Source organism: Nyctibius grandis, chromosome 1 (assembly GCF_013368605.1).
Source record: "Nyctibius grandis isolate bNycGra1 chromosome 1, bNycGra1.pri, whole genome shotgun sequence".
Classification (NCBI taxonomy): Eukaryota; Metazoa; Chordata; class Aves; order Nyctibiiformes; family Nyctibiidae; genus Nyctibius; species Nyctibius grandis.
The window spans coordinates 16,874,281-16,900,645 of NC_090658.1; the positions used below are offsets into that span (position 1 = coordinate 16,874,281).

Here is a 26,365-nt window from a genome sequence, read left to right on the forward strand (position 1 = left end):
CAGCTTGCACAATCAAGATTGTCTCTTCCTGAGCATGTTTACCGCTGATTGGTGAGGGGGACACCCAAATTTCCAAATAGATACTGCAAGGAAAAAATGCTGATAAACTAATATACATTGGAATTGTACCTAAGTGCCTATACAGTCTATATTAATTCCAGGTTTGATGTTGGGGGTATACTCTGTTGTATAAACACTTTGAGGTAAAAGATACATTTAGCTTTTTTTATGCACATTTTTAAACACTCAATCTTCAAAGCATATTTTTACTCAGGCTTTTCAAAAATGGCATAAGTAAAACCTTTTTCTGAATGCAGCCACCTATGAGAAATAGCATCAGTGAGAAGTTCAGCAATTTGACTCTGAGAATTAAGATAACTGAATTAGTACCTTCACTGCAAGATGAAAGTCCTCAGAAGAGGCAGCTTCAAAAGAACAGGAAGAAAGCAGATAGTTTCCAACCGTACCTGAAACGGTTGAAGCTGTATCTGCTTCAATAAAATGGTTAGAGAGAAAGTAAACACTTCTAAACCCTCATGTTGTTTTTAATTCAACATGATACTAGTAAGAAACCATGCAGGCTCTTCCCCATCTCCTCTCCCTCCTCTCCAGTTTCATAACCACATCCATTTTGTCATTAAAAGGAAAAACAGTATCAGCACAGTTCCACAGCTGTGATCAATACAGATCAGATGCTTGTTTGCCTTTGAGCAGGCAAGAACGTGAGAAATGCTAACGTGGACTCGGTGTATTTTGCACACTGCAGCATTAGGTACAGAAATGCAGCCTGGCTCAAACAAAGAGAAGCACTACTAAGAGTAACTAGACTGGTTTAATTACTTAAGCTCACCTCACCAGGAATAACTGTTAACATCTCACCACAATACCACATTGTGCAACCTGGGTATAACCAGAATCAAGAAAAAAGTCAAGCTGGTTTCGTGTAGTTGATTTTATTATTACATACTAATAACACATATCAACACAGCTGCTATCAGAGTAAACCCTTAAGGGACAAATAAGTGCCATAATGCAAATTATGGAACAGAAGATCAGTGTAAAGTGTGAGGCAGCACAGCACTTGATTACGAAAAATTTAAAAAAAAAAAAAAAATCAATGCTGTGAAAACTCATTAGACTTCACTTTAACAAAAAAAAAAAATCTTAGTAGAGGCCTAAAGTTCACAAACTTCCCAAAACACAGGAAAAGCCATGTGCATCCCCCCAGTGAATCCATCAGGACTTAATTCCATTAAGACTTTTTGCAAATTCACTGTTTAAATCTTCTACATATTTCATATTCTTTACTGTAAGAGAGCACAATAAGCTGACCTATTCTACACACATAGATTGTTTCACTCTTTGGGGCAAATTACGATCACAATTTCCTCTAGCTTTAAATAGCTATTTCAACCGATATATATATACATATATGTGTAAACAAAATACATTTAAGCCCTAAGTAAGGGCTTAAAGCACTTTCATGGAAGTATCCCAATTCAGCTATTTGTGTTCTTCACTTCAAAATCCAAAGTGTTAAATACAAGCAGCAAGAGCTTCCGCTACTGCGGTCTAAAATAACATAGTGATCCCATTTACTTGTGTGAATTTATAGGAATCATTTAAAGCCACAATTCTAATCAATTCAAAAGGGAGAGAGAACAGGAATAAGACATTTACAGTAACTGCACAACTTGCATGGCCAAAAAAATCTCAAAATTAATTTTTAAACTGTTATTAACAAGTAAAGGAATGTACACATGTTGACAGTTTAACGTATAACTCAAAAATAGACAACTACTGCACTGATCCAAATTTGTTAATGCATAATCATATTTGAAAATATACAAAATCTGGTTATTACATGAAATTAAAACCTAGTTTTAAAAAGTGCACAGTAAAAACTGAAGGTAATTACTATATAAATTATCCACAGAGTGTGTATTTCTGGTTTAGAGCCAACATTAAGTTCTGTTTTATCTGTTACAAGTTCTAAATATTTTAAAGCCATTTACAGCACCAAATCAGTTTTTACTAGACCCAATACCACCTCTGCTTCCTGTAACAAACAGGAATTGGACAATAAACGTTCACAATCTGCATCCTGTGCAGCAGCAGCTTCCGAAGACAGTTGATCAGCTGTAAGCTATCGATTTTTGTTCTTTTTAGAGTTTCCCTGCAACAAGAAACAAGGGAACATAACATACAATTCAGATAAGAAAAATCTATACAAACAACATAAAACCTGACATCTGATAATTTATGCCTACAGCAAACAAAGAAGAACAGTCAAACTGAAAATAAACAGTCCATAGGCTTTTAATAATGTAAGCTTGTAACTGCTTGCTCTGAAAATCCCTCTATCTTTACAGGCACAACAGAGGAAAGTACCAGATATTTCAAATAAGCACAACAGTACCTTATGTCAATTGAAACATGTGGAAAGACAGACATTTATGTCCCAAGACACTCAATTGTATTAAAACCACTAATATTGTAAGGGCAGTGAAGGAGAGTCAAATCATAATTCATCCTTAAGTGATATTTCAAATATAAACCCGATAGGATAATTGCCTCAAATTAAAATCAATCCCCGACCCTATCATTTTGTTCCAAAACAAATTTAACTTGGTCTATATAGAATATTCCTAGTTTAGAAAAGAATTTGTTCTGCAGCTAACCAACTCACATTTCAATTGCAACAATTCCACAAAGGAAACATGGAGCTTAAAATAAACTTTTGTACAATAGTTACTTGCTGGCAATTCTCTGTCTTCCTATTTCCTTAAGATAACATTTGTTTTTAATCTAACCAACAACTCTCTCCAAGTGATAATGGCTTTAACTGCACCGTTTTGTTTTCGACCGAATCCCCTTCTACATTTGGTAACATTTGAAAATCCATGTCTACTGTAGTGAGATTCTGAACTACCTCCTTACAGACAGAGTACCACTTCAAGTCTTAAAAGTATGACAAGTGAAAAATTCCAGAAAACATTTTATAAAAACATTTTATAAAAATATGAAGTGCTATGGTCAGTATGCAGCCAAGAGTTTCCCTTTAAAAACATAAGAGCTTATACACCAAAACGTAATTTTAAAGATTACAATACCAAGTCAAAACACTCAGACATGTGAAGAAAAACAGTTCTATACATGGGGGGAAGAGTTTGCTCTAAAGAATAAAAGTCATCATCATGGGACCTTTAATTAAAACATGGGTTTTGTTTTTTTTTTAAACCCTTCAGTGAAACCTGCTTCCATGCATTCCACAATTAAGGAGAATAACGCTAATTTATTAGTTTCACAGACAGACAAGTGAAGGGTAAAGATCCGTTTCTCCCTAGAACCGTCAGAATAAGATATACCATGGTTTAATCACTGACTGCTTGAAACAGCAGACTTCTGTATTTTTCATCATTAACAGTAAGATAAGTCAAAAACTTGTTTCTGGTTAAATGGGTAGACTCCTTGCTTGGAAAAGAATTTAAGTGTGCATTTTAAGCTCACAGAAGAATAAAAGTGGCAACTTTTTCATTCCTACATATGAGAGACAGACAAGCTAGAATATGGAAATAAAACAGAAAAAGAATAGCTGCCAAGAACAGAGTATGCTGCAACCGAGAGGAGTGCAGAAAGGACACTCCTACCAATAAGTTAATCATAAACACCCAGCACCACTAGCTGGATTTGCAAATAGTTCCATTTTCACCACACAGAAACAAAAAAAGGTGCTGATCATCGGGTACACTTTGAAAGCCTACTTTGAAGCAGTGACATAAAGTGTTTGTTCTTTCCCACACGTATGCTTTGCAAGAATTTTTCTTCACTGAAACACATAGGACCAGGTTTGGAGGTTTCTTTCCAACTGGCCAAGAATAAGAACTATAGCTTGTGAATTGGTTTGTTAAAGGGCGAGTACTGCAAGAACACCAAATGAAACCCACAGACCTCCAAACTGCAGCCAGTGCCTCATGTCAACACCTGGCAACTTACCTTACTAGTCATCTTTAGTGTATCAATTTCTTCCCTTTGTTTAGTTAAGGTTTCATTCATACTGCAGAGATGGTCACTCATCATACTTAACTGATCCTCATAACTTCTCTTTGTCGTCATCAATTCATCCTACGGGAAAAAAAATAACCAGAAGCTTTTGCTCAATATTAGTGACAACTGGTAAAGCAGCCAACTTCTATCTCCACTTAGTAAGCTACACTTTTGATGTTGAATGTGTGCAATTAAGTTAAGCCACTGAAAAAAAAAAAAAAATCACTTTCTGAAAGAAAGTCAATAGCTATTTTTCTTTTACCTGAAGTCTCATGCATGGTCTGTTCCCTTATTTTTGCTCTGTTTCCTTTATAATTTTCCCCCCCACTTTTTATGGCTTACATAAAAGACTAACAGCTAAGTTTGCCAACATTGCTTCCAGCCAAGAAACAAGTAAAGTTTATAGGGTTAGAGCATGGCCTGTACATGAACATACGTGGCACACCAAGCTGAAGGAATCAGCAATCCACATGCAGTTGCAGAGCTATGATCTCTCTGGGATTAGAGAGGTGTGGTGGGATACTGTGAATGACCAGAATGCAGCAATGAAGGGATACAGACACTTTAGGAAGGACAGGATAGAAGGGAAGAAATCATGCTTTACATGAAGGAGTAGTTTGAAGGCAATTAAGATCTCATAGGTATGGACCAGAGGAAAACAACAAGGATGATAAGACAGGCATCTGCTACAAGCAGATAAAAATCTCTCCAGACCCTGATCCTCAGGAGTGATTTTAACTACTCTGACATCTCCTGGAAGGGCAACAAGGTAGAATGCGAGCAATTCAGGAGTTCTCGAGTGTGGTAAAGAACTTCTTGATATCAGTGACCAATAGGCTTAAGAGAGGATCTCCGCTGGACCTGTTACTCACAAATAAGGAAAAGCTGGTCAGGATGTGAAAGCCAATGGTAGCCTTGGCTGCAGCAACCATGAGTTAGTGGAATTTAAGATCCTGAGGGAAGCAAGCAAGATGAACAGTAGAATTACAGCAACCCTACTTTAAGAAGAGTAGATTTTGGCTTTTTCAAGGTCTGCTTGGCAAGATCCCAGGTAAAATTGCCCAGGAAGTCAAAGGAGCCCAGGAAAGCTACATGATCAAGGACAGAGCAAAGAACAGTCCAAAGCTTAGGAAGTTGAGCAATTGTGGCAGAAGGCCAGCATTGCTGTACAGAAAACTCCCAATTCAACAGCTTGATTTGAACTCTCTGCTCTGACCCAAGCAGAGGACCAGAATACCTTCAGAGGACCCTTCCAACCTAAAAAATTCTATGATTCAATATTATACAGAGTACTAAACATAAATGGTGCGCCTGCTATCTTTTCTTAAGTAGTTTAATAAGTAATTAGAGATTAACATCTCATGCTGAGTTGGATATTGACTATGGAATTTGTTAAAGGAACAAATCAAAAGAGCACTTCGTGTTTGTGAACAATTCTTTTAAGTGTGTATCATTATGTTCACTGCCTGCATGGAACATTTCAGGTACTCATGATCTGAGACAGGTGACCAATAAAGATATGAACTAAATATGAAGAAAACACAAAGGCATTTAAGCACTGAATATTTATATATACTTTATTTTACTATTGGCTCCTTTCTGAGCTGTGTGGAGGGGAAGGACAAAGGGACAAGCCATTCACAGGATGCCAGGTCTAAGAGTTTATTATCTATTGTTAACAACAGCTTCTTAAAGATTACTCCAAAGTTATTTCTGCTTAATATTAAACTATCCATCTCAAAAAAACACCCTGGCATTTCTAAGACTTTCAGTTCCAGGTGCTAGAAAGGATTAAGAACTCCGTGTATCATCTAGGAAACTGCACTTTCATGACTTTCCTAGTCCTGCTCCTAAATTAAATGGACTGATGTGTAGTCAGCCTTGTCAGTATCACACCTAACTCTATGAGGAGTAGATGCAAGTGCTGACTGTACACAAAGTAATCCTCCCCTTGCAGAGGGAAACAAGCCACTGAAATCAGTCACATAACCATGCCTTTTGACATAAAACCCCCATTTTCATAAAAAGCCTTGACATCAAATGTGCTAAAACACAGGCTTGGCTACGACAACCTTCTCCTTGCAAGCATGTTCCCCTTCAACTTTATACCTGGGATTTGAAATGTATTATTTAAATCTCTTCTCTACATATCATTAGAGTTTTTACATCACATAACTAAGTACCAAGTAAAGGTATGACCACACTCAACAATCGTAATTTTTCTCCTCCATCTTCCCCTTACACACAATTTACGAAATGCATCTATTACATCATTTAACATTTTACTTGCCTGTAATCTACTCATGTTTTGACTAGCCATTTTCAACTCTTCTGTGAGTGATTCCTTGGACTTCTCTGCTAGAGATAGTCTTTTGGCAAGTGCTCGACACTGTCAATCAGAACAGGACAGGAAGGGTAAAAGGGAGGAAAGTTAGTTCCAGAGTATTGCCTTGTGCCATCTTTAACTGATTGCTGTGGATGTTTCCATCTTCCTGTAATTCTTAGATTTCAAGAAACTTAGTCAGAGCTTGTGCACATTTTAAAATGCAAAGGTAATGAAACAGTTAACATTAAACTTTTGTTTCATTTTACATAATTACCACATTGCCTATCCTCTACATCTCATATTTTTCACTTTATTGCTAGGAAATATTTTATGAGTAAAAAGCAACACAAACAACTCACTTCATACATTGCCCAAATATCAGAGAAAGATAGTTCCTCCATACTATGTAATCTACTATTAAAAAAAAAAATATTTAAGAGGATTTGCTCTGTCATCCTGGAGCTTTGGTATATTCCACATCAGTTAATTACACAAAGCGAAATGGCCACTACTTTCAAGAAAAGTTACCTCATGATTTGAAATGAAAACAGGAAGTCATACACAGCATGAATTGTTTTGTTAATTCTTCAGGTTAAGTATAACTTATGCCTAGGAAACAATTTCTCAGAGGAGAGCTGTTTTCTCCACTTCATGATACACTCAAATATTTTTTAATGATGTCAACATCACTTTAAGATGAAGTCAAAACTATCTAAAGCCAGCTGCTTCAACTTATATGAACAAACATATACATGCTACATATTGTACTTCTTAATACACTCAGAACAAGGCTACCAAAGGATTTATTAAAAAAGTCTTTCTACATTACCCATTTTTACACATACTAGACCACAGCAAAAAAAACATATTCCAGAAACAGATTTTTATGAAACATTATGTTCCATATATTTAAACTCCCTGTCATAACATTTGCCTGTGGAAAGTTCAAAAAGAGATTTATTGTTTTCAGTATGGACACTGCCTGCATGCTCACCTCAGCATGAAAGTGTACTGATTTGCTGTCAGCAAGCTGCAGATGAGATGTAAGTTCTGCTATCCTTGCCATATAGTGGTTTTTTATCAGGTCTTCACGAGACTCAACATCTGGAGCCTGGCAAAGCAAAAATTTAAGCAGACAGATATTTATGTTTAGGAGACTGAATACTTGCCACACAACATTGTCCTCTATACTGACTTCTCTTCCCTCCTGAGGCCTGGCTGCTCTACTTGAAAGCATTAAATACCCCAAACACAATAGATAAATTACAGCAGGTCACTCTGCAATTTGTCACTCTGATGGTGACTCTTAGTGTCAGACTTCCTTAAAGGACAAAGAGCTGACTGAAGATGTTAGGCGTTAGCTTGATTTAACATATCAAGTCTCTGACGAAGATGAAAATCCACTGCAAGAAATGGACTGCTTTCACCTACACGAAAACTTACTGGCTTTTCCCAGCAAGAAAGCATTCCTTCACATAACTAAATTTCAGAAGCTCACAACAGTCAGAACAATTTCTCATGTTGCATGTTCCAGAAGTTTATTTAGACATTTGAACTTTTTTAAAAAAAAAAAAACACACACAACCCACCAGTTTACTGTAAGTTACACGGCAACCCACTAGAGCCAGCTTTCACATGATTTGTCATTACCTTCATGTTCAGCACTACACAGTAGCTTTTAAGAACTTGTATCAGTTATTATCTGGCTCCCACCCCCTTTTAATCATGTCTTCAGAAGAAAAGGGGAGTAGGCTAAAATACACATCAGTTCCCTGCAGTGTCAGAAAAGAGAAAGCACTGAATCTTACTCTGCTAAGCTCCTGCTGGGGCAAGTGTTATGCCATAGGAGTGCTAAATAAAAAGTTAGCATTTAGTCTGACAGCTGGTTCTAAGTTTCTTTCAGTATGACCTCCAGTTTGGGATAGCTTGTACTTAAGTGTTAAACACCAGGCACTACAGTCAGTGACTTTTTTGCAGCTTGAGCCTTTCCTCAGGAGTTAAGAATTGAGGCTTGGAATGCAGTTAGGGTTACTGAAGTACAAACAGACCAATGCTTTCCTCAAATTACAGAGGACGGACCTAGACCACAGCTCACACTGCTCCAAACTCCTTACATGAATAAAAGATAACAGTTCACTAAACAGAGGAAGAAAATTAAGAAATCTGTGTATTTCTTGAAATTTGAACATACAGTGTACAGACTACATGGGTGACTCATGCCATTATCCTACAGTATTCTTGGTAATTAGACCTTTGGAATAAGTTTAACAGAATCAGAATTAAAGTATTTACCAGATGTACTTTGATAATGTTTAAAACAGATTACCTTTTCATTATCAGTAGTTATAGTCAACATTCCAATCTAGAAAAAGGAAGAAAATACACGTAAGTGAGAACTGCAAAAAATAGATACCATCCCTGCAAGTTATTTCTGCTTCAGTCATAGAAGGACTTAAATTGAAGAAAAAAAACCCCTTGCAACAATTAAAACTAAAACCGAATTTAAGTATTTCCACCTGTAACATAAGCAAGGGTAATAATATACATGAATGCTTTGAACAGAATTAAAGCTGACACCAACTCTCCAAATATTAAATATCCTTTGCCTTACTATGTACACAGGGAAAAAGCTGTAAAAGCAACAAGATGCAGCTAGCTTGTATGATTATGCAACTGCTTGATTACACAAAGCTAATTCAGAGGTATGTTAGTACACTGAAACATTACTTTTCATGTTCAAGAGCAGGGAAACTCATCAGGGATTTCTTGAGTACCTTCTGAATTCCTTCCTTTCCAGTTTGACTAATAAATTACATTGACAATTCAGTGTGAAGCACTGACAGAACTCTAGCAGAGGGGTGTATGCAAATAACTAGTTTCATGGAAGAATGTCTTCATAGAGAGTCAAGAGGTTTCTTCCTGACCTCAACAGAACTAGAGACTTAGGTTTATGGAAAATATTTCCACAATATGTTAACCTGAGTTACATTAAGCACTGTGGCTAGAAAAAGCCGTTCTCCTCCAACTCCTAACAGATAAATACAGGACCAAAACCTTAAAATGCCAGTTTACTTCAAAATTGGGGATTTCAAAATAATCCACAGGTCATTTTTATCCTGGAGTAGGAAAGTAGGAAGGAGGAAGAAAAAAAAAAAAAAGGAAGATTTCTATCAAGTGCTGAGTAGTTTATTTCTTTCTTACAGATGATGTCCCTGCTAATACCACTTCAGAGGTGGTAATTCAGAGGAACAGCCAACCTCTTTTAAATACTAGCCATAAACAGGAAAGACATTTACCCAACATAGAAGAGCAAGGAGAGAATGCATGTCATATCCAAATACAATTACTGAGCCCAAGTTGTATGCGCTTATGAGGGTTATGTAAAAATTAGTGCTCCAGAGCACACTGAAAAGTTGAGTGGCTTCAAGTTAAAAATCAAGTTATACTGCACTGACTTGTAGTAAGTCTTTCAATTCATTTAAAAATATTAATGACCTATACTCGTTTGCTTTAACATACCTACAGATGAAAAAAGTATTGGAAACTCAGATCTGACCTTAGATATATACTACTTGCAAGGCTTCCTGACTACAGAGTCAGAAAAATCTAGAAGTTAAGCACGTATTATTTCCCCCTCAATCATACAAGTACAGAACTACAAAAATGTCTCCATGATACTAAAGATACCAAACAAAGTCTCAAAAGCCAAGAAGTTCCAAACTCTGCAAAAACTATTAGCAAGTGGCTTTGCACATACAAGGAGCCCCAGTGCGAATGCATTTCAATACAGTCAAAAAGCTTTCAGTATTACTGTTCCACTGATCAAACAGTACTGCTACTAAAGAAAGCAGATTTTTCTCTATTGAAGGAGAAAGGTCACTTACCAGACTAGTACTTTTAATAGGTTCCCTCGGACTCTTTTCTGTGGTTTCCTTCTTTTGTTCAGCTAAGTTTGGCAAAACAGAACGCTCTTGAATAGTTTCATTTAAATGTCCACTAAGAGAGTTCTTCAGTTTTTGGTTTTCCTTCTCCAGCTTTATTTTAGCTAGCTGGGCCTCCAACATCCAGTGTTCTTTTTCTTGTTCAAGTTTTGCAATTTTCTCCAAACTCTGCTGGACCTTTAGAAGGGAAAGTTTACAGTCCAGGTTATTGAACACAAGGGGAAAAAAGTCACACACAGGAAATGTTTGAAGACAGTAATATTTTAAACCATTACATCAGTGAGCTAATGAATAATGCAGCAGATAAAGAACTACCGATTCGAGCTGTACGCTTAACTGTGGTCACATGTCAAAAATGACCATGTTATCTAACTAGTCTGAAACATGCATCACAAAGTTACAGCTCATAGAACTGGCAACACGATGTTAGGTGAAAATTAAAGCAGGGAAGAATTTTATGAAAACTGGAAAGATGTGTGCCTCGCACTAGCATTGTCTTGTTCTGTGCTAGAAAGACAATCTCTTCCTTCACAGCTGCCCCACCTCACACAGACAGAAGAACCCACTTGTTCAGATAAGAAATCAACTATGGAACAGTACACATATCACTCTGCACATTTCTGTTGAAATTCATCTCATTCCTACTAAAACACTTCGAATACTGGCCACTACAAAAAAACCCACTCAAGTCTCCTTCTTGTGTAAAAGTTCCATGACAATGACTCAAGCACAGTCTGGACATTCAAGCTCATGAAGAAGTTTTAGTATTAACCAGTCTCATTCATATAAGGAGATGGGCAAACTGTATAGGCCTTTTAAATACCATTTGACCTCCCTGTCTCACCTTCCAAAAAAAAAATATACAAGAATGATAAACTGTAATCTATTAATGTACACTAGCTGAAAAGAAAAATCATTGTTCTTAACTGGTTCTTAACCAGTGCTAATAAATCCTGCTTAGTCCAAAAAAGCACTCAAAACAGTACGTAACACTAGAAATGAAGCTTCAGCATGTCTTATTCTTGTCTTTATTTTGCATTTATTTGAATTATTAAAGATTTCCTGACTTCTTGTATTTATAAATGAAGACATCAATGGCATAATCTTGTCTCTTATAACTACATGTACATTCTGCAGATACAAAAGAACAAGTCTTGGATAATTCAGCATGATAAGGGTAAGTTTTGTTTTCAATACTCTACAAATAAGACATCTACCGTCTAATTTTAATCTTCATTATATGCATATATATGGACAAACGACCACATGCATAAATGTGGAGACTATTTGATACCACTTTACCTTTATAAAATACGCTACCATGTAGATTAGTAAAATTTATACCAAAATACCTGTTGTGCAAGACCTTCTCTACTTTCTGTGGAACTCAGAAGAACTCTGCGATTGGCCAAAGCCTCTTCATAAGGCACTGAATCTGCACAAGGCTGCAGAAGGATAAAAGAAACCTCAAAACATGTTTCATAGCAGATCAGAATATGTACTCTACATTTATTTTCTTATTGCCCTCCTTCCTTTAAAGGGAAGAAAAACTTCTTCCAAGTGTTTATCAGCCAGTAGAAAAAATGGTTTGAGCTCACAAAAAAATACCACCCCAAAATGCACACACACCTGATTAAAAAGTGCTCAGAAAACTCCAGTTGTTACTTAATGATCAAATGCATCTTAAGGTCCACTTTACAGACATTGCAGTAAAGTGATTTAACAATAACTGTTAAGCACACCATCACTTAATTGTTAATTTTAATGGACACAACAGGGAGATCTGGCAATGTTCAATCCCCTGGTTCAGCACATGTTCTCCAGCATACCTCTTTTTCAGCCGCTTTGTTTTTTCCTGTTGCTCTCCACTGTCTTCCAGTGAATGCAAGTATAAAAAATATGATGTCATTCACTCCATATTTCTGGTGAATATGGGAGGAAATTTAAATAACCAGCTACCCTCTTCTCCTTGGAGTCTTGGCACAGAAATAATTAGTGGAAATGGGTAATGGCAAAATTGGCACATACCCTCAGTTGTGAGAGCAACCATGCTCTCTAAATTTTTCAATAGCATTATTGCTCTAAGGGTTTCATTTCCTCAGCCAAAGATTCTCATTCAGAGAATCTCATCCATTCCAAATACTGAAAATCCTTAGTTTGTATCCTCTTTGGCATAATCAACTATCAAGAGAACTGTGCTTTCTCTGTGCAAGCGTGCTAGCTGAACAAACCTTCTTCAAAGACTTCATGTAAGCAATCGCCTTTTTCTTATACTGCAGCATACACTCAGCTGAAAGAGGGTTGATGAACTCTGTTCCTTCTTTAGGGCCATAGCTCAATGAAGTAGTGAAGTGATCCAAGTTGTTGCTGAAGAACGAGGCAATCTAGACACACAGAGAAGTCACTTTTTGAATTAAGTTGACCAGAAAGATTCACAAGAGCGATTACTCTTTCAAGAGAAAGACAAGTATTTAGTGAAACTGGACTTCACAACAAGAAATTCAGACAAGCTACAGAGTCTTCCACATAACTTAGACCTCACTAACGCAAAGCGTTCTCTTCACAGTATCTACTTTTATCAACGATTCAGCTGTTTTTATCTTGTAGCCTGAAAATACCTTAGAACAAACCTGATACTATAAATTATTAATATCAGAGGCACACCTAGATTTTCCAAATAATTCAACTAAGATTTTTTTTTTTTTTTAAAAACCTGCACAAGTTAGGGCATTATATTGAAACAAAAATATCCATTACCTTGCCCACTCCATTTGTTAAAGCCACAACAGAGGATAAAATACAGTCATTTGTAGTTATGAGTTTCTGTGTGGCAGTTGGAACGTCTTGTTCTAAAGTAGCTTTCTGACTGTAGTGCTTGGAAATGTCTAGAAAAAGAAAACACACATTTATGTCAAATTACGTTTTTTGCCTATTTAAGCAACCACTTTTAAATTCAGCTTGTGACTTTGGGCTTCAAACACTTTTTCCCCTTTTAAGTGAGCTGTATAAAAGTTTATTCTGGATACTCCTAGTTCTATGGTATACTGCCTTAGGCAACTGTGTGTGATCATAAAGAATAGACATTAAGCCTGTTGCACAAGGCAGAATAAAGGTGTATATTTAAGTGTACTCTGTATCACAAAAAAAATAGCTATATAGGGGATCCAAGCTCACATTGAACTAGCACTTCATTTCACAAGTATACTTACCATTTTCATATGCTTACATCGGGACACTGAAGGTAGAATTTTTGTCATGCTCAACATCTAAGTCTTAAGCTTACATGACTTAGAAGGGAAGAGTATTCTTAGTTCTGTCAGAGCAAATCTAAAAGACTACCAGAAATTTAGAATGCTACTTCCTATATTCTAAAATTTTCAGGCAAAATTAACAGAATAGTCTTCAGAGAGAAAAAACCTACAAAACGTTTTGAAAGTCATTCACAAAAACATCTTAGCTTAAATACACTAATTTCAACAGCACTGAAACTTAAACAAACCCTCAAGTATTTATCATGTAAGAACAAACATGCCCAACTTGGCCTAATTAAAATTGAGTAACTATTTGATAAATGAACATTTTGCACCTATTTTACAATAAAGTACTATTGCTACAGAATGGAGAAATCCTAGGCCATCACAACCAGAAGTTATAATCTGAGGCAAGTTTAAGCAGTGGGAAATTAGTCTGGGTTGGGAAGGAAGGAAGAAGTGACAAATCAAGCATCTGGAGTACAGGAGCATGAGGCGTTAAACACAATATTTCTGTTGCTAGCTAATAAACTCTACCAACAGGTTTTTTCAGTACTTTGCTGCTACTTTTTTTGACTTCTTTTGAGAGAGTATAATTTGGTTTGTTTTACATTATAGTAACTATATTAAGAGGTAGTATTTATCAATAAATTTATGTACCAAAACGAGACACTAAAGCAAGAGTTTTGTAACAATCTTTAACAGTATCTTTTTGTTTTGTTTTTTTTTTTTAAACAGGGACACTGCAAAATGGGGCAGTGCTATTATTACTAAAAGACTAGAAGAAACAAAAAACCATTTTGCTTAAAATTATAATAGCCTAATGTTTAAACAGCTGACTAGTATCAACACAATTGACCTATATGGATTATTTTCTCCCTGGGAACATCTACATGGTAGAGAAATTCTAGGATATATAGAAACATCAGTGTTCCGAGACTCTCGAGTTTTAACGAAACATCACTTCACTGAAAACATAACATATCCCTGTCCTTCTGATAAAAGGAAGGTAAGTCATTTTCAAGAATGAAGTTTCAAAAGGAAATAAGACTTCTTCCCAAGCTTTGGTTATACATTCATGTTAAAAATAGTAATCAACCTAAAAACTGTAAGGGAAAATTCCAGTTTGAAGGCAGGTACTAGGTCAACAGTACGGAAGCAGAGGAAAATATGCATATTTAATGGAATTCCATTCTGTATGCTAGTTCCACTAGAGCAATGAAGTTCAGTAACTGAAGTGATATTTCTCAGGAAGATCTAAAGTGCCACAACTAAGTATTCCAGCAACTTAGAAGAACAAAGCTAACAGAAGAGAGGAGTGAAAAAACATGCATGCATGTCCAAAACAAGTAGTTCGCAGGTTTAGTTTCTTATGTTGGTTTGTAAAGGCAAAACAAACCAGATTTATCACATATTACACATTTAACACTGTTACAGAGAGTGCTTGTGTGCTACCTTAAACAGAAAAAAGCATAGCTGAAACACACCGCTATTCCTGTACTCTCACCTTTTAAAACCTCATGAAATCCATGAAGACTTGTAGCAATGTTTGTAAACACCAAGTTGTAATTTGTTCTAAGAAGTCCTTCTGGTTTTGTACCTAAAAGTACCATGTAGAAAGAGGAAAAAAAAAAATTCAACCATAAATGAAAAAAGTTAGCTTTCAAAAATCATCCGATTTCCACCTACTAGAAACATTTGCATGGGGTATGATCTTTAGAACTAAAGAATCGTAACAGATTCATTTACTTATCATATTAGATATATACATACCAAATTTTGTCAAAGTAGGCAGGTAGAAGACTTCCAAGTTCCCTAAATTTCATTCAAATTTCACAAATATCAACTCTTTTGGGCTCAAAAAGCAATTATGCATGCAGAAAGATTTACATGCTCACTGTTGTAGGAAGGACCATCTGCGTCTTTCTAAAGAGTGAAGACTGAAATAACCTGAAGCTATACAATAACTGTTTCCTGTTATTATTTACAGTATGCGTTTGGATATAGTTTCCCCACACACATACACACAACGGTTTTACCTGATTTTATTTAGTCATTACCATGAGAGTTGTAGTTTAATAGAACAGGAGGAGCTAGAAGTGATAATTAGTAATAAAATGTAGTTTTTAAGAATTTCATGATTAAGAGATGACAAAAGACGTACTGTCAATTGTACTATAAGAAGCTACAGTCATTTCTTTTCCTTTACAGTTACCTATGACTATCTAAAATGTGGTACATGTGGCTGCTTGGTAATTTCCAGACCTGTATCATGCCCATGTCTATCCAGAAGGAAGAGTGCAGAACATTAAAGAAACTCTACAGCACACTCACTCTCCCAGCCTGGATCAGAGGGTCCAATATGACAGAGCATACCGCGGAACTCACTTGCCCCATAGTGCTACCCAAAGAATAGCATTAACCTTGTTTTCCTCTATCATAGAAGTGGGATTTTTTGTGTGTGCTTTTTTGGTGTGATGGGGTTTTGGGGGGTTTGGTTTATTTGGGGTTTTTTTGTGGTTGTTTTTTTTTTTTTTAAACTGGTCCAAAAGGAAAACTATACCTTCCACTTGCAATGTAACCAACTGAGCCACAACTGGCACTTACTTGGTAACGCAAGAAGGCTAACGTATGTATGTAGCTTCTCAAAGACCGCAGTCAACCTTTTCATGTCTCTGTGTAGCTCCATATTTCTAGCTCTTAAAGCAGCTGTGCAAAGAGAAGACTCACACTCTTCTTCCAAACTAGGAATATATGAATTATTTTTTTTAAGAAGTGAGCAATTATCTTAAAAAACAAGTTCATGAGTTTTACTAGTGTTCTCTACATCCCCAATCCAAAGCAGTAATAGACTAGGAATTTATTTTGGAAAGGTTAACATACCAGAGTAACTTAGCAATACATGAAAATTACTGCACATATGTATTATCCCCACTCTTAGGAGCTTCAGTCACAAGCCAGGAACAGTTTACACTCACAGCAAGGAACTGATTGAATCAGTTTAAAGACTTTTTCCTCTACTACATATAATTTATCTTTTGCTTCCTAAGGTGCAGGAAAAAAGGTACAAAGAAGGCATAAATCAAGCTTTTTCTTCTTCCTTAATCCAAAACCTCTTTTTAAGCAGTCCTTTCACTAGTAAGTCACCTCCCTTCAACCTACTCAGGAACAAAGATTTTCACTGCAGAAGGGATGTGCATCTGGACAAGTTTTACTACACTGCTATATTTACTGCACAATAAAATTTCTTGAGCCTGTCTGAACTTTATTAACAGTTTCAGTGTATCACAGCTGAATAGTATCAATGCTACTGAGTAACATTACGAAACATTAAAAAATCTGTGCAGCTTTCACTAAAGTCTTATCTGTGATGGGGGAAAAAGGCTTTAGAATACATGGGTTTAGCTCTAATGCCCAGCTGAAAAAAAAACATGCACAACTCAAACATTCAAAAACCAGCAAGCAAAAAAAGTTCTGCCTTTTAAGCCAGAGTTCTTTAAGGGTTGACTTAATATTCAAGTTGTAGATGTTGACAATGCTGCATGCCTGACACTTAGTGCCCCTTTATTTTGATCTATCAAATCAAAAGTACCTTTTTAACTGATAAGGAAGAATCTTTCTTAAAAAGCTTAAGTAGGAAGCTAAATGTTCTGAGAAGGCCTTCAATTTCACAGTGGTTTCCTGGAAGGAAAAACAACACATCAGTATTTTTGCTCTGTAAAAATCTTTTTGAATATTAAAAATAAGAAATCTTACCAGGACTGTCACGGTATCTTCTGTAATACTCTCGAACAAGTGAAGCATTCCTTCCTCCAGAGGGCGAACATAGGAAGCATTTTCATGAAGATACTGTGAGAACTGAGTACAGAGAGATTTTAAAATGGTGGTTGCTGAAGGCTCCTGCAAACTGTTTCAAGTCAACAATTGAACAGTCCAGTTTAGCATAGCACCTGTCATCTTAAGTGATCCCCAGGACATCAATAATAAGATACAACAGTCAAGTGATATACAGCAACCTCTTCTATAGGAGTTCCGCAAGGGTCGGTTCTGGGACCAGTTCTATTCAATATATTCATTAATGACTTGGATGAGGGATTAGAGTGCACTGTCAGCAAGTTCGCTGATGACACAAAACTGGGAGGAATGGCTGACGCGCCAGAAGGCTGCGCAGCCATTCAGAGGGACCTGGACAGGCTGGAGAGTTGGGCGGGGAGAAATTTAATGAAATATAACAAGGGCAAGTGTAGAGTCCTGCATCTGGGCAAGAACAACCCCATGTACCAGTACAAATTGGGGGCAGACCTGTTGGAGACCAGCGTAGGGGAAAGGGACCTGGGGGTCCTAGTGGACAACAGGATGACCATGAGCCAGCAGTGTGCCCTTGTGGCCAAGAAGGCCAATGGCATCCTGGGGTGTATTAGAAGGGGTGTGGTCAGCAGGTCGAGAGAGGTTCTCCTCCCCCTCTACTCTGCCCTGGTGAGGCCGCATCTGGAGTATTGTGTCCAGTTCTGGGCCCCTCAGTTCAAGAAGGACAGGGAACTGCGAGAGAGAGTCCAGCGCAGAGCCACGAAGATGATTAAGGGAGTGGAACATCTCCCTTATGAGGAGAGGCTGAGGGAGCTGGGTCTCTTTAGCTTAGAGAAGAGGAGACTGAGGGGTGACCTCATTCATGTTTATAAATATGTAAAGGGCAAGTGTCAAGAGGATGGAGCCAGGCTCTTCTCAGTGACATCCCTTGACAGGACAAGGGGCAATGGGTGCAAGCTGGAGCACAGGAGGTTCCACTTAAATTTGAGGAAAAACTTCTTTACTGTAAGGGCGACTGAACACTGGAACAGGCTGCCCAGAGAGGTTGTGGAGTCTCCTTCTCTGGAGACATTCAAAACCCGCCTGGACGCGTTCCTGTGTGATATGGTCTAGGCAATCCTGCCCCGGCAGGGGAATTGGACTAGATGATCTTTCGAGGTCCCTTCCAATCCCTAACATTCTGTGATTCTGTGATTCTGTGACACACAGACACACACCTTGAGGGAAAGTGAGAAATACTGAAGACCACAATGGAAGTCCAGGCAAAACCCCATCTAGGGCTTTGCCACAGCAGCCTATCTCATTTTAACTGCCATGCACAGCACACCAAATCCTTGCTTTTTAAGTTTAAACATTCTTGCATTCCTTGCTCAACTCCATCAAATTAAGGCTAGATCCATGCACCATTAAGCCACCAGAATAAACTATCCTACCTTCCTCCCAGCTGTTGTTTGCCTATCAGCCCTTTTCCTGTGCATCAGCACACACATTTGCACAGCTATGCTGTGCAAAGTATTGAAGAACTAAACAGAGTTAAAAGTGAGAGTAACAGATATATTTTAATCTTTATCTGCATCCACTCCAGTTTTCAACATGGGTCAAAGCAAGCTTATATCAATGCAAAGGATAGAGGAGTAACTAATCAAAGAGAGAATTCTGACTTTCAAGAACTATGACAGGTTTGGGCAAGTATGAAACTCTGTCCTCATAGAACTGCCCGACTTTGCTAAAAATTGCTTAAGTAAATTCTATGGCTAATTTCACCTTCAGAAAAGTATACCCGAGAACAACAGTGTTTACCCTTACACACAATCAAAGCATAACAGTACCATCAGCTTTTGATTTTGATATGACAGGATTACAGATTGACATAGGTAGTTAAAAGTGGTCTTGGTTTTTATTTTACCCCACAGAAAGATACCTTCACCTTTGATTATTTATACCACAATAGTACTAAAGATCCCAGGCAAATAGGGTACGAGAAATTTTAGTTATTTCTTGTATTATTACAGTGCAGTAACACAGTGTTAACAAGAAAAGAGAGATGCCAAGCTCTCATTCATGCATGCACAAATCTGGATGGAATTAGGGAAAATTCCTAAATCTAAGGAGGAAGAAATAACACATGCAGAATGCTCCTGACTTGTGTTGCAAGAGAGAGGACTGGAGTTATCTGGCACAATGCTGAAGACCCAGCAGAACCCAGCAATCCAATACTTAAAGAGAAAAGAAATACTTGAACCTGGAAGGGAATTGTCCACATCTACTTTGAGTGTTTGGTGGGGAAAATAGCTCTAAAGCGCCGGACAAGACCTGGAGTTGGGGAAAAATAAATCAGTGCAAGTGTGCTAAGCCACTACCTGATACATGTATCATTTTCTCTACTGCACTAAGGAGAGGTTTCTGAACCACTCAGTGGAGGAGCTAAGATCACACTGAGAATGCTTGCCAAGCAAATAGATAAATTAATCAAAAATACAGGAGCAAGAGCAGCTTCAGTGAGTGATAAAAGATGCTTCACCGCTGGAAAGTCATGGCAAAAGCCCTGAGAGGTACTGTGCACTGAGGCAATTAGGTCATGAATACACAATGGGGCAGACTACAAGAGATAATCATGACAACAAACAAAGCCTGAGCTACTGAATCAGAGTCAGTTATCTGAAAAGGAGAATTAAATTACAGTTCTGATTAAGTTGCATGTTTCAGCTGTGTGAAAGCACTTCTCTGCTGAAAGGCAACAAAGAGGTGTTAACTAGGACATTAAGAAAAAAAAATGCATGAGAAGTGATGTCTAAGAAACCTGATTTTATTCCCTTAGTGTAAACTGCAGAAGTGTCTGTATAATCCAATCACCACTGGGCCACTTAAACAAGGAGACACAGTTCCTGCCCCAAAGAATTTGGAAGATGACAAAGCCACATAGTTTTCACAAGAAGGATGTGCCATTTTGAGTATGTTTGGTGGCAGAAGCAAGAAAATGTTCTCAAACAAAGATTTATGCTGAGTCTCTGTAAAAGTGTATTCTTGATTCAAATACTTCAAACAACTGAGAAAGTAAATAGAGTGGGATTTCTTTAGTGGATAAACACCTTCACAAGCATATTTGTTGCCTGCAAAGAGATTAAAGGAGGCCTTCCCAAGCACACAAAAGTTTTGTGATAGCACTGCCAATACACGCATTGCAGCCATTTGATGAATGCAAATCACATCCACCTCTGTGGCTTAAGTCTGAGCCCTACGAACTACTACATTGAAATTATAGTTTGAATCAGAAAATACTGTCATCCAGCAACTTAAATGCACATAGGCCCACTTGCACTATGAAGTCAACAACTCTGACGTTAAAGCAATTTTATTCCAAAGCATACATATATGCATCCCCACACAAATCCTTGTGCACAAAATTATTTTCCATGCTTGGTGGCATAGAAAGTCAAAAGATGCAGCTTGGCAGCTCTGAACAATACTCTCAGAAAAGTCTTCCCACGGAGTTGCACAGAAAGAGACAGGTCAGGTTTTTCGCAATAATTTCAACATGCTTTACAGACTCGACTCTTCAGAACACTTACAGAAAAGGTCTTTACACAAATAGCCCAAAATAAGATTATAAAGTTGGTTTTTGACAAGGGAATAGAGTCCAAGTTCTCTGCTTCATAAGCCTACCTTACATCCAGTTTATTTCATGTTACAGTTAAACACTTTAAACACAAGACTGTCTCAACATCGCCCATGCCCCAGTACATTAACTAAGACAAGCATCTATTTAGCAGTGCAATATTTGTATATTTTAAAATAGGTCAGCTGAACTTTTGACAAATGCACTTTAATTTCACACTTAAAAAGCAAAGCCTTTATTTGACTATCATATTGCTCTTCTAGCAGAGGCACAGGGGAAGGGGATTCTCCGCAGCTAGACCTTCACCCACATTCAGAGAATTCACCCGATAGAAAAGGTTTCTCATGCAGAAGAGGCTGCCTCTCAGGAACACACTCATAGTATTCCAGTAAAGGTGGCAGAAGTTTGCATGACTAAGATTATTCACTCATGAAAGTCTACATAAATGAATACTTGTAGCTGAAATCTGTAAGCTTTACCTTCTGATTTAACGGTGATATAGTGTCTGTTGCAGAATCAATGGGAAAGATCTGTACCTTCTGCTCTGTGTATGTATGGAAGTTCAAAAGAGCTGTTACAAGTTCTTGAACAAAAGCCAGTGCCTGGCCAGCAAGGTCTCGCAACTTCAGCTGTAAAGACAGTATAAAATGATTATATGACATGTACCTATTTAAATATGAAAAAAATTCTATGGCTGGATACAAAAAACTGCTATCAATGATTTCTTTCTTGTTACTAGTTCAGCCTAAAATACATAGCAGCAATTATCTTTAACTTAATTCTTAAAGTTTATGAATAAACTACAATGCCACTCAGAAGGGCTTGTTTTTCTATGAGAACAAAGTACGTTTTTATTTCATACAACAGGTGATGCTTTACCTTTGCCGCACTTCTCAAACTACATGCCACAAGAACACTTAAGAGGTTAGTACAATTACAGAAACCATCTTTGAAATTAAGATTTCTAAAGACCAACAGACTAATCGCTGACAACAGCTCAGTTCTTTCAGTGTGGTGATAGTGAGAAATTTGTAACACCCGGTTGTAAGGAAACATAACTTCAATCAGTAAAAACCAATGAGCTTTTCTACCAGAATAAAAGCTGTCTGCTTCTCTAGCCAGTAACACTCAATTCTTATTTCCCCACCTGGACAGAACTGAGCTGCTGCTCACGAATAAGGCTGTTCTGTGGCTTTAGTGCATTAGGAAGGTATCCAAGAAATGAATCCAAAATGGAACATTCTGAAAAAGCAAAGGCAACAGAGAACACCACCACACTCTGTTGTGATTTATGGAAGAGAAAATAAGATTGAAGTGACATTTCAGCCAAGAATGACTTATCCTTCAGAGATGCATTTCTAATGCTTCAATGAAGTGTTACATATCAAGGGCAAGTGTAGAGTCCTGCATCTGGGCAAGAACAACCCCATGTATGAGTATAAGTTGGGAACAGACCTGTTGGAGAGCAGCGTAGGAGAAAGGGACCTGGGGGTCCTAGTGGACAGCAGGATGACCATGAGCCAGCAATGTGCCCTTCTGGCCAAGAAGGCCAATGGCATCCTGGGGTGTATTAGAAGGGGTGTGGTTAGTAGGTCAAGAGAGGTTCTCCTCCCCCTCTACTCTGCCCTGGTGAGGCCGCATCTGGAATATTGTGTCCAGTTCTGGGCCCCTCAGTTCAAGAAGGACAGGGAACTGCGAGAGAGAGTCCAGCGCAGAGCCACGAAGATGATTAAGGGAGTGGAACATCTCCCTTATGAGGAGAGGCTGAGGGAGCTGGGTCTCTTTAGCTTGGAGAAGAGGAGACTGAGAGGTGACCTCATTAATGTTTATAAATGTGTAAAGGGCAAGTGTCATGAGGATGGAGCCAGGCTCTTCTCAGTGACATCCCTTGACAGGACAAGGGACAATGGGTGCAAGCTGGAACACAGGAGGTTCCACACAAATATGAGGAAAAACTTCTTTACGGTGAGGGTAACTGAACACTGGAACAGGCTGCCCAGAGAGGTTGTGGAGTCTCCTTCTCTGGAGACATTCAAAACCCGCCTGGACGCGTTCCTGTGTGATATGGTCTAGGCAATCCTGCTCCGGCAGGGGGATTGGACTAGATGATCTTTCGAGGTCCCTTCCAATCCCTAACATTCTGTAATTCTGTGAAGTAAAACTTGATTATGGATCAGGGATGGTGGCGAGTAATTAATGCAGTCATTATACTCAGTTTATGTATGTTAATTAGCCATGCAAGGAAGGAAAACAGACAATGTTACTGTTTTGCTGTCCTTTACACTGCAGCCTGTGCTAATATACTAGTATTTTACCTCCACTGGCAAAGGCAGTTATAAAAATCTGTCCTGGAGCATTTTCAAGACTACAGATCTTGAAGCATGAGGTGGGCTGACATAGTGCTAGCAGAAAATAGTAAAGGGAGAAATTCTCCATGCAGTTATTTAGATTTTACTTAGTATTCTGGAAGAGGCTGATTTCAGGCTACTTCCATCAAAAAACTGGACAGGTCACCTGTTCTCACAGCAGACATATTAGGAACAAGGACTCTTTATAGGCACTTCTAAAGAAAGGAGAAAGCAAGTATTTGAAATTTTTCTACAGTGACACCTGAATGCACTAACTTGAAGGTTCAAGACATATCATACAAGCAAAGAGAAAAAACAGAGTGCTGTGGAGCCCAGCCTCAGTGGTAGCAAAACAGGAAAATATTGGCTGCATCAAGGTATCTGATTTACTACTGTAAAAAGCCTTAATATATTTAGCTATTCACAGAAAACTAATGCTCATTTTTTGAATACTGAATAAACCACATTCCCAAGGCAACTGATGAAATTACAGTAATAAACAGAAACGGTTTCTTTTTTTTTAAAGTAATATTTAAACTAATAAGGGTGATTTGGCTGCAAGTAAGAGGCATTTTGACAAGAAGTATTCCATAAAATGTAAGTGAACGATGCAGAGTTCTCAAAGATACACGATTTATTCCTTAAAAGGATTATAACTAGTGACAAGTAATACGAACTAATATGGCACTCTAGCATACACACCAATGTATCATTTGCAAAAGCAAACATTCTTTGGGGCTCAAGTGATGTGACTGAAGAAGCTCAGTTTCAGGGCAAAGGAATTTAAGATACCAAAATTACCTTTTTCCAACAAAAAGCTTAAGACCTCTAAACTAAAATATTTTTAACCAAGTTTAAAAATTAAATGTTCATTCTAACTTACTGCAGGTTGGCATAGTAAAAGAATATTTCATATAACTAAGAGACAAATATTAAGCCTTCTTCCCATTCTAGTTAGAAAGACATGCCTGAGTTAATACCTGCAGTGATCATCAGCCAGTAATCAATGGATTAGCTCTAGTGAAGTGAGGTGAGCAGATGACTCCTTGCCATAAGAACAGTATAGACTACCTTTGAAAAGTGCACAGGCTCTGTGGACAGAATTTCCTTAGAATATCATGACAGTAGTAAGATAGGCTATCTTCTGCCATTTCGAGTCACTAAAATGACTGTTTTTATTCAGCATCTGTGCAGAAATTTGCATCTTTACATATAAAGCCATAAAAAGTGCTTACCTGATACCTTCTGTTGTGTAACGGTACATTCAAAGCATTGTATCGATTAGATCCTACAGGACAAAAATTGAGTTACATTCACTTACTAAATCATGGGATTTTTAAGAAACACTTATTGGTAAATAGTGATTATTCTTTTTTAAATATAAAACTTAATTGTAGTAATATTAAAGTTCATGTAAGTAATGTTATCTAAAAAGATACAAACAACTGGCTTCAATAAAGTAGGCCTAAACTTCCTCACTTAAGAACTGTTATGTGACTAGGTGGAGAGAAAGCACTTCCATACTTGCCTCAGATTGTAAATCAAATTTAACCATCTGAACACCCTGAGTTTGACAGGTAAAGGCAGAATCCTCTTGCCCAAAAGCAGAGTATTCATCACTAACAAAACGTGAAAATCTTTTAAAAACAACAACCGTTAAAGAATTCTTCAAATTTCAGTTACGTTCCAGGGACTGTCAAACAAGATGAATGTATTCTTGATTGGTTTGCATGTTCAATAAAAAACTCCTTCTATGTACTTGATTTGTTAATAATTTAGAATAAGATGTACTCTCCACATATTTCAGCATTCTGTTCCAGTTACAGAGCAACTAGAATGATTATTCAATTACAAGCAAGCACAATTTTTAAAGAGGTAGAGGGATGTTTGTACCTAGAGAACAGCTTAAAGTCTTACAGATTTAAAAGGGATCACATCCACCCTCAATTAAATGGAATAACAACCATTTTAGTTTAAAATTGGCATACAAAAGAAATTTACAGCTTCTTACTCCTTTTGTATCATTCACATTTGGCAGTTAACACACTGGAAGAGCTAGTTGTATCCACAATAAAAAACACTGTTCAAAATTACTGAATCCTACTCATAGGGAAATGCTTCAGAAAACTTTGTTATCTTTCTACTCTCAAAATCATGCTTAGCAGTCAATAAGTCATTTGACTGCTACTGAAACTGAAGCCAGCTGCTAGTTACACTTAAAACCAACTACAGAGCCTACAGCAAGACGTTTGGAATCCATAGCAGACAAACATTTCCTGACTTTCTCTTATTCTTCTGTCACTCAAGATCTGTCCACTATTTGCAGCGTTTTCCACACAAGCAAAAACATTACACTATGGCAGCTGAGTGAGCAGATAAACTAATTACTTGCATCAAAGTTCTCACTACAATGATAACCACCTGTAAAAAGAATCAACAACTAAAGAAGCCAGAGAAGCAGAAATAGGCAGCAGATGCCATGCAAATTGATCTTTGTAACAGGAAAGAAGTGAAAAAGATATCAACTGAAAGCACCAACTCCTAAGCATAACATGCCGTATAAGCGTCAGGATTTCCTAAAGAGAAGATGATCTGGTGCTTCCAAGCAAGACTTGCTGCATTGCCAACCCAGTGGAGAACTTGGAAGGCTCACCCCGGCAGCACCCTGCCAGATCAGCTTTTAGAGAACCCAAGGCTATTCAAAACATTGTCATCAAGTTTTACACTGAATGAAAAGTACAAAAGGTACCATTAAAACCTAGCAGAAATTCAACAGCCTGTTTTCACTTCTCTGCTCTTTCTCACAACTTTCAGCTTTTCACTATTCCAGGTCCTCCTAGTATTGTTGTCAGAGGAGTACAGACTGCTGCCTGCCCAAGTACGACCTCGTGTACAACAGCATCCAGTACACAGCACTGACATACTAACTGATTCTGGTACCAAAGCAATGCAAAGACTAGCACTCCTAACTTCATGATATCCTTTGCACTTCAGTTTATCAGTTGGAAAGGAAAGAGAAAAAAAGTTGC

At 37.6% G+C, this 26,365-nt stretch overlaps 1 protein-coding gene across 2 annotated transcripts in view; it reads right to left on the minus strand.

Annotated features, from left to right (window-relative positions):
• Positions 1 to 937: 937 nt before the first annotated feature.
• PPP1R21 (protein phosphatase 1 regulatory subunit 21) overlaps positions 938 to 26,365 on the minus strand; it is a 35,518-nt gene continuing 10,090 nt past the window's right edge. Inside the window, exons 8-22 of one of the 2 annotated variants that reach the window (XM_068401173.1) lie at positions 24,572 to 24,624; positions 21,468 to 21,617; positions 17,322 to 17,423; positions 17,158 to 17,246; positions 16,173 to 16,309; positions 15,073 to 15,165; positions 13,072 to 13,199; positions 12,546 to 12,698; positions 11,667 to 11,759; positions 10,258 to 10,491; positions 8,700 to 8,735; positions 7,368 to 7,484; positions 6,338 to 6,436; positions 3,997 to 4,125; positions 938 to 2,176 (exon numbers count right to left, since the gene is read on the minus strand). In XM_068401173.1, the coding sequence (XP_068257274.1) occupies positions 2,147 to 2,176; positions 3,997 to 4,125; positions 6,338 to 6,436; positions 7,368 to 7,484; positions 8,700 to 8,735; positions 10,258 to 10,491; positions 11,667 to 11,759; positions 12,546 to 12,698; positions 13,072 to 13,199; positions 15,073 to 15,165; positions 16,173 to 16,309; positions 17,158 to 17,246; positions 17,322 to 17,423; positions 21,468 to 21,617; positions 24,572 to 24,624 (1,643 nt within the window). In that variant the 3' untranslated portion in view covers positions 938 to 2,146. Of the gene's footprint in view, positions 2,177 to 3,996; positions 4,126 to 6,337; positions 6,437 to 7,367; positions 7,485 to 8,699; positions 8,736 to 10,257; positions 10,492 to 11,666; positions 11,760 to 12,545; positions 12,699 to 13,071; positions 13,200 to 15,072; positions 15,166 to 16,172; positions 16,310 to 17,157; positions 17,424 to 21,467; positions 21,618 to 24,571; positions 24,625 to 26,365 lie in introns of both variants that reach the window. The other variant, XM_068401165.1, reaches the window with a different exon arrangement.